At 39.3% G+C, this 12106-nt stretch overlaps 1 protein-coding gene across 1 annotated transcript; it reads left to right on the top strand.

The window, feature by feature from the left end:
- Positions 1–1906: 1906 nt before the first annotated feature.
- Positions 1907–2948, top strand: LOC110315497 (mas-related G-protein coupled receptor member A1-like). The gene has a single exon (XM_021189538.1). It carries the CDS (start codon positions 1949–1951, stop codon positions 2888–2890), a length of 942 nt encoding a protein of 313 aa, XP_021045197.1. The 5' UTR covers positions 1907–1948; the 3' UTR covers positions 2891–2948.
- The last annotated feature ends 9158 nt before the right edge of the window (positions 2949–12106 follow it).

The raw sequence follows: 12106 nt of genomic DNA, 5'->3' as shown, positions 1-12106 counted from the left end.
AAGAGCTGGACTACAACCCTGAAAGAATGCTGTACAGATTATTTAAGGAATGGAATCTTAATAATAGGGTAGAAGAATGGGATGTATCATTGTCCAATCATGTTTTGACATACGGGGTTGATCAAGGGTGTTTTCACCAATAAGGTAGGAGTAAGTTCCTAGTCCTGGGAATAGAAACTTAGTGTGATTCCCAACAGCATGATGGAGATGTTGCCCCTGCGATATCTGGACTCTGACAACTATTTCCTTATAGTAAGAGCTGTCATGCTATTGGGAAGTCCCCAGCTCCCACTGGGTCCTGGGACCTGGGGTTTAGTTTCTATGATTCAATGGAGTTTGAAAATGAAATGGTAGTTCTTAGAATTAGGTTCTTTTGCTTGTTCACAACAAATATGTATTAATAAAACATTTCTTTAACAAAAGTTGTGTTCAATCAAACAACCCTGAGACTGCAACTCACACCAGTCAGAATGGCTAAAATCAAACTCAGCAGAAGATGAGTGACAGCAGATGCTGCCAAGGATGTGGAGAAAGAGGAACACTCCTCCCTTTCTGGTGGGAAAACTTGCTGGTACAACCACTCTAGAAATCAGTTAGTAGGCGCCACAGAATTGGTCATAGTACTACCAGAGTATCCAGCAATACCACTCCTGGGCATATACCCAGAAGATGCTCCAACATGTAATAAGGACACATGTTCTAATATGTTCAGAGCAGCCTTATTTATAATAGCCAGGAGCTGGAAATAACCTAGATTTCCCTCAATAGAAGAATAGATACAGAAAATGTGGTACATTTACAAAATGAAGTACTAACCAACTATTAAAAAATGATGAATTCATGAAACACTTAGACAAATGGATAGAACTACAAAATATCATCCTGACTCAAGTAACCCAATCACTAAAGAACACACAAAGTATGCACTCACTGATATGAGGATACTACCCCAAAGCTGCAAATAACCAGGATAAAATTCAAAGACCACATGAAGCTCAATAGGAAGGAAGAACAAAGTGTGTGTGTTTCAGTCCTTCTTAGAAGGAGAACAAAATACAGAAGCAAATATGGAGATAAAGTGTAGAACAGAGACTAAAGGAAAGGTCACACACAAACTGTCCAACCAGGGGATTCATCCCATATACAGTAACCAAACCCAGACACTATTGTGGATGCCAAGAAGTGCATGCTGACAGGAGCCTGATACAGCTGTCTCCTGAGAGGCCCTCCGAGAGCCTTACAAATACAGAGGCAGATGTTAGCACCCAACCATTTGACTGAGGACAGGGTCCCTAATAGGGGAGCCAGAGAAAGGACTGAGGGAGTTGAAGGGGTTTGAAACCCCATAAGAAGAACAACAATATCAGCGAACAAGACCCCCCTTGCAGAACTCCTAGGGATTAAGCCATCAACAAAAAGTACACATGGCTCCAGCTGCATATGTAGCAGAGGATGGCCATGTCGTGCATCAATGGAAGAAGAGGTCCTTGGACCTATGAAGGCTCGATAGATGGTCCAGTGTAGGGGAATCAAGGGCAGAGTGGGTGGAGGAAAACCCTCATAGAAGTAGGGGGAGGGAGCATGGGATAGGGGGTTTCCAGGAGGGGGTAAAAGCAGGAAAGGGGATAACATTTGAAATTTAAATAAAGAAAATATCCAATAGAAAACAAAAACAAAAAACAAAAAAAGAAAGAAAAAAAAGAAAAGGAAAGGAAAGGAAAGGAAAGGAAAGGAAAGGAAAGGAAAGGAAAGGAAAGGAAAAAGGAAAAAGGAAAAAGGAAAAAGGAAAAAGGAAAAAGGAAAAAGGAAAAAGGAAAAAGGAAAAAGGAAAAAGGAAAAAGGAAAAGGGAAAACAAAAGGTGTGTTCATAGAGAAGACCTCATTTTTTCTTTGTGTTCCCAGCAGCACCAGCTCAGGGTTTCTGGACCTAAACACCTCAGCCTTGGCAATGGCACCCACGACAAGAAATACAACAAAGAAAACCATCTCCCGAAGTATTGACATCTGGATCTTGACCCCAAACTGGATGGTTATCATCTTCGGACTAGTCGGGCTGATAGGAAATGCCATTGTGTTCTGGCTCCTGGGCTTCCGCTTGCGCAGGAATGCCTTCTCAGTCTACATCCTAAACTTGGCCCTGGCTGACTTCCTCTTCCTCCTCTGTCACACCATAGATTCCATGCTGCTTCTTCTCAATGTTTTCTACTTCAACATTATCTTTCTCCAGTGCTTTATCACCATCATGATGGTTGTCTACATCACAGGCTTGAGCATGCTCAGTGCCATCAGTGCTGAGCGCTGCCTGTCTGTCCTGTGCCCCATCTGGTATCGCTGCCACCGCCCAGAATGCACATCAACTGTCATGTGTGCTGTGATCTGGGTCCTGTCCCTGTTGATCTACATGCTGAATAGTTATTTCTGCGGTTCCTTAGTTAACAAATATGTAAATGTCTATGGGTGTCTGGTTTCGAGCTACTTTAATACCACATACCTGACGTTTTTATTTGTGGTCCTCTGTGTGTCCAGCCTGGCTCTGCTGGCCAGGTTGTTTTGTGGCGCTGGTAGGATGAAGCTTACCGGATTGTACATGACCATCATGCTGACCGTTTTGGTTTTTCTCCTCTGCGGGTTGCCCTTTGGCTTACATTGGTTCCTGTTATACTTGATTAGCGATGTTTATACTGTATTTGAGTATAAACTTTATGAGGCATCACGTGTCCTCTCTGTTATTAACAGCTGTGCCAACCCCATCATTTACTTCTTTGTGGGCTCCTTCAGGCATCGGTTGAAGCACCAGACCCTCAAAATGGTTCTCCAGAGAGCACTGCAGGACACTCCTGAGACAGCTGAAAACATGGTGGAGATGTCAAGAAGCAAAGAAGAGCCATGATGAAGAGCCTCTGCCTGGACCTCAGAGATGGCTTTGGAGTGAGCACTGCCCTGCTGCACTTGACCACTGTCCACTCTCCTCTCAGATGACTGACTTGACATGCCTCAGTGGTCCACCAACATCTTAAGCAGCTCTCCACTGGCTTATATTTTCTAACTTTCCTGAGTAATACCATTAATCAGAAAGTATCATGTCTGCATCCTGCCTGACACTAATCAAATTCTCATGCTAACTTCCTCTGAAGCTTTCTTGCTGTTTCTTTGCAAATTTTGTCGCCATGGAAATAGCCCAGGTCCAGAACCATGATTTTCTTGTCTGTGATAGTTCTGTACCTGAATGTAGGTTTTAGAGGACAGAACATGAAATAATATTTAACATATGACATCTGGGATGTGCAACAAAAGGTAGGGTTTGATATACAGCAAATAACGAAAAAAGAAGGCTCAACATACACACACACACACACACATACACACACACACACACACACACACACACACACACACACACACACACACACACACACACACACACACACAAACACACACATTTTAATGTGTGAGTAAAAATATTAGCAGTAAAAAGAGAATTGAGAGAGTAGAGTAGAAAATGAAACTGCTTTCATACAAGGAAGTCACAGATGTGCTGCAACAGAACAAATGAGCAGAGGGGAAAGAGAAAGGAGAGAGTTGAAAAGGAAAATTAACATCGTTCTGAGTGCCAACCAAAGTTGTCTTCTGACCAGCCAAGGGTCCTGTAGCCTATATAGTGTAATGGCACTGGGAAAATTCTCTACTATTTCTCCTGTCTCTGTGTAGTTGTGGCAATCCATTTGGACAGATTCCTGAGCTTGAGAAATCCAAGTTCCCTACACGGTTATATCTCTGAGAAGTCTCAGATCTAATCTAGCAAGTGCTTGTCTGAAGTTAACTACAAGGGAAAGATTTTGAGTCAAAGATATGAAAAGAGTGGGAGATTAAGTATAGTCATGTGAGATATAATGATGTTTCTGGTTTGGGGCCATCGATTACAGAAGTTAGCAAGTAGAGCTAAGGGTTTAGGGGAAGCCATTGACAAAAATTTTTATGTAGGAGCTGTGGTGTTGAAAGTCAGAAACACAGAGCAGTCTACTATGGTGCAGAGCACTGCACTATAAAAGGCAACTTCCAACCACCAGCACACATCTAAAGGTACAAGAGGCTAGGACCAGCCAGTAGAAACTTGTCTACTGTACCTATTCATAAAGGTACAGCTGTCTCTGCACACAAACCATACCTTGTGGTTGCTAAGTAATTACCACCAAAAAGGAGAGAGGAATCCAAATATTAAATTTGTTTTCATCAACTAAAATAGGGTAAAGTGGTCCCAAAGGGAAGAGATGCACAGAGTCAAAATCTTCCACAGCTGCCCCTATGACTGACCTTAAAAGATCACAAACCTGTTTTCGTTTTAATTGTTTACTTTTATTTCTCTCCTTTCTCTCCTAGTTTGGAAGGCTTAACATCTTTCTATATAAACTTTTAATCAGACCAATCCATTAAAATATTGAGAGATGAATTCTTACTTATGCAACTTTTTCTTTGTCTTTTATATTCCCCTCATTTTAACTCCTTTTAAAAAATATATTATTTATTTTTATTTTATGTGTATGATGTTTGGCTGCATGTATGCCATTGTGATGGTGCCAGAGCCCCTGGAACTGGAGTTATAGAAAGTTATGAGCTGTCATGTGTGTGCTCCCAACTGAACTTAGGTCATCTGGAAGAGAGTCTCAACTGCTGAGCCCAATTTTAACTCCTTAACACCTAATTTCAATGTATTCTTTCCTGTTTTCCTTTCCCCACAGGAACCAAATCAAACCTTAGGCTTGCAGTCTCCCTGCCTGCATCATTCAAATGCTGAAATTGGCAAATGACATAGCATCAAATTAAAACATTGCATAAAGCCAAAAAAAAAAAAAAAAAAAGGAATAAGAAAACTATGAGACACTGATGGAAGAAAGATTTGGCCAGATGTTCATCACATGGAGAATTAGTATTCAGAATATTCAAAGAACTAAAAATATTAAACACTGATAGAAAAAAAAATCATCATTCAATCAACATGAGTGTGGTGGATTGAATGAGAACAGTCCCTGTAAGCTCATAGCTTTGACTACTTGGTCTCCAGTTACCGGCTTCTTGGGAAGGACTGAGAGATAAGGCCTTGCTAGAGGAAGTGTGTCATTAAGTGTAGGCTCTAAGTTTTCTTATTTTCTTTCTTTTGTTCTTCCCTTTTTTCTTTCTTCCTTTCTATCTTTTTCTACTTGTTATTTTATTTATGTACATTTCAACTGTTTCCCCCTCTCCCAGTTTGCCTTCCAAAACCCCCCATCCTATCTGCCTCCTGTTTGCCTCTATGAGGGTGTTCCTCCAACCACCCACCAATGCCTTCCTCACCCCACTACCCTAGGGCTTCAAGCTTCCACAGGGCCATGGGCCTTCCTTCCCACTGATGCCAGATAAGGCAATGCGATGCTACATAGAGCCATTGATTCCTCCATGTATATGTACTCTTTGGTTGGTGATTCATTCCCTAGGAGCTCTTGGTGAAGGGGGTCCAGTTATTTGATATTGTTCTTCATATATGTTTGCAATCCTCTTCAGCTCCTTTATTTCTTCTCCTAACTCTTCCACTGGGGTACCCAGGCTCAGTCCAATAGGTTGCCTGTAAATATCTGCATCTGTATTAGTCAGGTGCTGTCAGAGCCTCTCAGGTCACAGATATACCAGGCTCCTGTCAGTAAGTGCTTCTTGGCATCAGCAATACTATTGAGGTTTCATGTGTGCTGATGGGATGGATTCCTAGGTGGAGTAGTTTTTAGAGAGCCTTTCCTTCAGTCCCTGTTCCAGTTTTTGTCCCTGCATTTCCTTTACCCAGGGACAATAGTGGGCAAACATTTTTGAGATGGGTGAGTGGCACCATTCCTCAACTGGAGCCCATGCCTATGTACTGGAGATGGTCCTATCTCTCCTTTGTTAATATTATCCCAGTTGGGTCCTGGGAACTTCTCACTTCCATAGCATCTGGGACTTTCTCGTAGCTACCCCCTGTTCCCCACCCACAATGCTACATATTTCTTTTCATAAACAGGGCCCAGCATTTTGCTGCATACAGGAAACACACCTCAGTGACAAAGGCAGGCACTACCTCAGAGTAAAAGGCTAGAAATTTTTTTCCAAGCAAATGGTCCCAAGAATCAAGCTGGAGTAGCCATTTTAATACCCATTAAAATGGATTTTTCACCCAAAAGTTATCAGAAAAGATGGGGAAGTCACTTCATACTCATCAAAGGAAAAAATCCACCAAGGTGAACTCTCAATTCTGAACATCCATGCCTTAAAGCAAGGGCACCCACATTTCCAAGGAAGCATTACTAAAGCTCAAAGCACACATTGAACCTCACAAAATAATAGTGAGAGATGCCAATACCCCACTCTCACCAATGAACAGATCATGGAAACAGAAACTAAACAGAGACACAATGAAACTAAGAGAAGTTATGAACCAAAATGGATTTAACAAATATCTACAGAACATTTCACGCAAAACTAAAGAATACACCTTCTCATCACCTCATGGTACCTTCTGCAAAAGTCACCATATAATCAAACACAAAACAGGAATGAACAGATACAACATTGAATTAATCCCATGCATTCTATCAGAAAACCACAGACTAAGACAGGTCTTTAATAACAACAGCAACAACAACAACAACAACAAACATAAAGCTTATGAAAACTGAACAACCCTCTATTCAAAGAGAACTTGGTCAGGGAAGCAATAAAGAAAGAAATTAAAGACTTTTTTAGAATTTAATAAACATGAAGGCATAGCATATCCAAACTAATGAGACACAATGAAAGCAGGGCTAAGATGAAAACTCATAGTGCTTCCATAAAGAAATTAAAGAGGGCATACACTACCAGCTTAAAAACACATCTGAAAGCTCTAGATCAAAGAGAAGAAATATACCCAAGAGGAATAGATGGCAGGAAATACTCAAACTCAGTACTGAAATCAACCAAGTAGAAACAAAAAGAACTATGCAAAGAATCATCAACCAGGAGCTGGTTCTTGAGAAAATCAATGAGATAAATAAACCCTTAGCCAAAACAACTAGAGAGCACAGAGACTGTATCCAAATTATGAAAATCAGAAATGAAAAGGGAGACATAACTAAAACTGAGGAAATTCAAAAAATCATCAGATCCTACTATAAAAGCCTATACTCAACAAAACTGAAAAATTTAGATTAAATGAGTGATTTTTCTAGACAGATACCAGGTACCCAAGTTAAATCAGGAAATCAGGATAGGATTAAAACTCCTAAACAGTCCCAGAACACCGAAGGAAATAGAATCAGTCACTAATAAGTCTCCCAAGCAAAAAAAAAAAAAAAAAAAAAGGCCAGGGCCAGATGGTTTTAATACAAAATTCTATCAGACCTTCAAAGACCTAACACCAATACTTCTCAAACTATTACACAAAATAGAAACAGAAGGAACTCTACCTTATTCATTCTAAGAAGACACAGTTACACTGATACTTATACCATACAAAGACTCAACAAAGAAAGAGAGCTTCGGACCAATTTCCCTTATGAATATCAATGCAAAAATACTCAGTAAAATTCTTACTAACCAAATCCAAGAACACATCAAAATGATCATTCACCATAATCAAGTAGGCTTCATCCCAGGGATGCAGGGATAGTTCAATAGATGGAAATCTATCAACTTAATCCACTATGTAAACAGGCACTATGGTTTCACAAGACATCATTTGGAGCTCTCATATATGTCCTTCATTTGCTTAGTTAGAGTTGCACCAAGATATTTTAAAGTATTTCTGGCTATTGTAAAAGGTGTTGTCTGCCTAAGTTCTTTCTCAGCTACTTAATCCTTTATATAAAGGATGGCTATGGATTTCTTTGATTTAATTTTGTGTCTAGTCACTTGTTGAAGGACTTTATCAGTTTAAGTTGTAGGAGTACTTTAGTAGAATTTGGGGTGTCATTTATGTATACTATCACATTATCTGCAAATAGATACTTTGACTTCTCCTTTCCAATTTTAATCCCCTTGATCTTCTTTAGTTGTCATGTTGCTCTGGCTAGAACTTCAAGTACTATACTGAAGAGATATGAAGAGAGTAAACAGCCTTGTCATGTCTTTGATTTCAGAGAAATTGCTTTAAGTGTCTCTCCATTTAATTTGATATTAACTGTTGTCTTGTTTTATATTGTCTTTATTGTGTTTAGGTATGTACCTTGTATCCATGATCTCTCCAATACTTTTAATGCAAAGGGGTGTTGGATTTTGTCAAAGGTTCTTTCCATATCTAATGAGATGATCATGTGGGGTTTTATCTTTGAGTTTGTTTATATAGTGGATTGTGTTGATAGATTTTTGTATATTCTGAACCATCCCAGCATCCCTGGGATTAAGCCTACTTGGTCATGATGAATGATGCTTTTGATGTGTTCTTGGATTTGGTTTGCCAGAATTTTATTGAGTATTTTTTGTATCTATTTTTGTAAGAGAAATCAGTCCAAAATCTCTTTGTTGAGTCTTTGCATTGTTTAGCTACCAGGGTAACTTTGGCCTTATAAAATGAGATTTGCAATATGCCTTGTGTTTCTATTTTGTGGAATAGGTTGAGGGGTATTGATATTAGATCTGCCTTGAAAATCTTGTAGAATTCTTCACTAAAACGTGGGCATTTTTGGTTGGGAGACTTTTAATGATTGCTTCTATTTTCTTAGGACTATCTAAGTAGTCCTAAAATCAATCCTAATCACCTGATATTGATTTAACTTTGGTAAGTGGTATGCTGGACTTTGAAAACAAAAACACCAGAAAGCCTACACACTCTTGGAAACTATTGATCAACTCTCCACTCACTGACCACTGGGTCAGAGAAGAAATAAAGACAAAAATTAAAGACTTTCTAGAAGTCAATGATAATGAAGGCACAACATACCCAAATCTGTAGGACACAATGAATGGAAGGTAAAAGGAAAGTTCCTAGCACTAGGTACCTCCATAAAGAAAATAGAAAGTTCTCAAAATAGCAATTTAAAAGTATTCTTGAAAGCTCTAGGAAAAAGAAGCAAGCACACCCAAGAGGAGTAGACAGCAGGAAAGTATCAAAGTCAGCACTGAAATCAACCAATTAGAAATAGAGAACACTACAAAGAATCAAAGAAACCAAGAGATGGTTCTTTGAGAAAATCAACAAGATAGAAAAACCCTTAGCCAAACTATCTAAAAGGAAGAGAGACAATATTGAAATAAACACAATCATAAGTGAAAAGGGAGACATAACAAGGGACACTGAGGAAATTCAAAGAATCACTAGGTCTTACATCAAAACCCTAATCCTTTTCAAATAGTGTTACTCGCGAATGAATAAGCATTCATTTACCATGAGCCTCTGGGGCCATTCTTATTCAAATCACCACAAAGGGATACATGGTAATTGACCCCAGTGCAATTCAGACTTTTACAAAATGTTTTGAAAAGCTGTATCCTGAGAATTTTGAAAAATCTTGAAGAAATTAATATATTTCTAGACATGTATGATCTATGAAAATTAAACCAAGGAGATATAACCCACTTAATTAACCCATTAACAGGCATCAAGAATGAATCAATAATAAAATGTTTCCCAATCAAGAGAAAAGGCCAGCTCAATGGAATTTAGTGTTAATTTTTCCCACTGCCTTAAGATATTAATACCAATGCTCCTTAAACCCCTCAAAAGGAGGGAAAATGACAAATTCATTTGACAAGTACACGGCAAATAATTTGTAGGACAATCTACCTGGAAAACAGAGATGCAAAATTTCTCAGTAAATATTTGCAGACCAAATTCAACTAAACACAAAAGTTTATTCACCAATTCCTCTAGGATCTGCCCAATATCTACCTAACAACAACATGCATGGCCTCCTTCCAGGTGCAAGCCACCCTGACATATAAGAAGGACTGACCACTTGGTTTCTCTCTCTCTCTCTCTCTCTCTCTCTCTCTCTCTCTCTCTCTCTCTCTCTCTCTCCCTTTCTCTCCCTGTCTCTCTGTCTCTTTCTCTCCTTCTCCCTCTCTTCCTTTTCTCCCCCTCTCCCCCTTTCTCTCCCCCTCTCCATCTCTCCTCCTCCCTCTTTCCCTCTCTCTTTCTCAGCCTTATCCTCCCTCTCCCACCTCTCTCCTTCTTCCTTTCCCTCTTCCTCCATTTTCTCTTTGTCTTCCCACCTGTTACTGGCTACCCTCTTCCTCTCACTCCTTATGTCCTTCTCTGTATCTCCCACAACACACACACACACACACACACACACACACACACATACACACATGCTCTTTTTCTGCCTCTACCCCTTTTCAAGGTACCCTTCCCTTCCTGCTAATAAATCCTTCATACTAGGTCTGTTGCATGGCTTGGTCATTCAGGTGGACAACTTGGTGGGGCCCACAACGGTACTCTCTCCCATGACCTAATACCACGTTTTATAAGACATAACAATAACTGAGTGGACTTCTTTCAAGGAATGCAAGAATGATTAAACACACAAATCAATAAATGTATATATTACATTAATCAGCTCAAGGCTAGAAACGTCATAATTATGCTAGTCAGTGTAGAAATTGATTTCTAATATACTTTCATTTAAACTACATGAAGAATCTAATAGAAGTAATATATCACATCACAATAAAGGGCTCTTTTACAAAACAGCTGTATTAGAGGATTTGCAACAGCTTGTTCCCAAACACACAATTCGGGATGCTTAATGAGATATACAAACCTTGGAGAGTGAGAGGAGGTTCTTCTTAAGTTGAAGTTTCATTGGCTGAGGTTTAAAGTTCTGGAGATATCTCATTCCATGGAGAAGCATTCCAGAGATCAGATGGAGAAGAGGAAGCCTCAATAAGGAAAGGATGTCCTCCAATTTTGTTCCAACCACATGAAAGCTGTCTGGACATGGTAGACTACAACCTTATTAGCAAGGTGCAACAGAGGCAATCTGATTCAATATGACTATATTGAAGTCTAGAACAAGAGAATTAATGTAGTGACAAGCAGGGAAGGAAAAGGTTAAAGTATTCCTATTTATATAAGAGAAAAGACTACACCAGAAACTTCCCAGAACTGACAGACATTTTCATCAAGGTGTAAGGATTCAGAGTTAACATATAAGTATTAATTTTCTGTATACCAAAAAGAAACATGCTGAGAAAAAAATGGAAATGTTAAAACATTTAAAGAAGTTGAAGAAGACACTCTAAGATGTAATGGACATTTGTATAATACAAAGAATTAATATTATGTATAACAAAAATGATAAACAGATTCAGTGCAGTACCCATCAAAATTGCAGTATATTTCTTCACAGAAGTAGAAAAACCAACCCAAGGTCAGGGGGGAATCCCTCAGAAGCATAAAAGACTTTGGCTACTCAGAGAAATCCTGAGCAAAATAAACAATGTTGGAGATATCAGAATAAGTGGTTTAAATCGTTCTACTTAGTCATAGTAGCAAAAACAGTATAGTATCAACACAAAGTACTATAAAGTACATCAAAGCTATATAGAATCAGCGATCCAAAAGACAGCATCCAGAGAAACAGCCACATTACAAAGATGCCAAAGACATGTGTGATGGTTTGTACACGCTTGGCACAGGGAGTGGCACTATTAGAAGATTTAGTCTCATTGGAGTAGGTATGTCACTGTGGGTGTAGGCTTTAATACCCTCTTCCTAGGTGCCTGGAAGCCACCTGCCTTCAGAACAAGGTAGAACTCTCAATTCTTCCTATACCATGTCTGTCTGGGCATACTTCCCATACTCCTACCTTGATGATAATGAACTGAACTTCTGAATCTGTAAGCCAACTCCAATTAGATGTCATCCTTATAAGAGTTGTTGGTCATGGTTTCTGTTCAAAACAGTAAAGCCCTAACTAAGACAGAAGTTGGTACTAGAGACTTTGGGTATTGCTGTGATAGGCATGGCCATACTTTTGTTTGGAATAATGTGGATTTGGGGAATTTGGATTTGGAAAGTGGTGGAATGCTTTAAGTGGGGCTAAATGGCTCATCCTAGTAAAAAAATATGGAAGACATTGATAGAGGACTAATAGCCAGTATATACAAAGAATTCAGGAAGCTGGAC

Source organism: Mus pahari, unplaced genomic scaffold, assembly GCF_900095145.1.
Source record: "Mus pahari unplaced genomic scaffold, PAHARI_EIJ_v1.1 scaffold_6361_1, whole genome shotgun sequence".
NCBI lineage: Eukaryota > Metazoa > Chordata > Mammalia > Rodentia > Muridae > Mus > Mus pahari.
The sequence above is the reverse complement of the archived record's forward strand: the minus strand, read 5'-3'. Positions and strand labels throughout refer to the sequence as shown.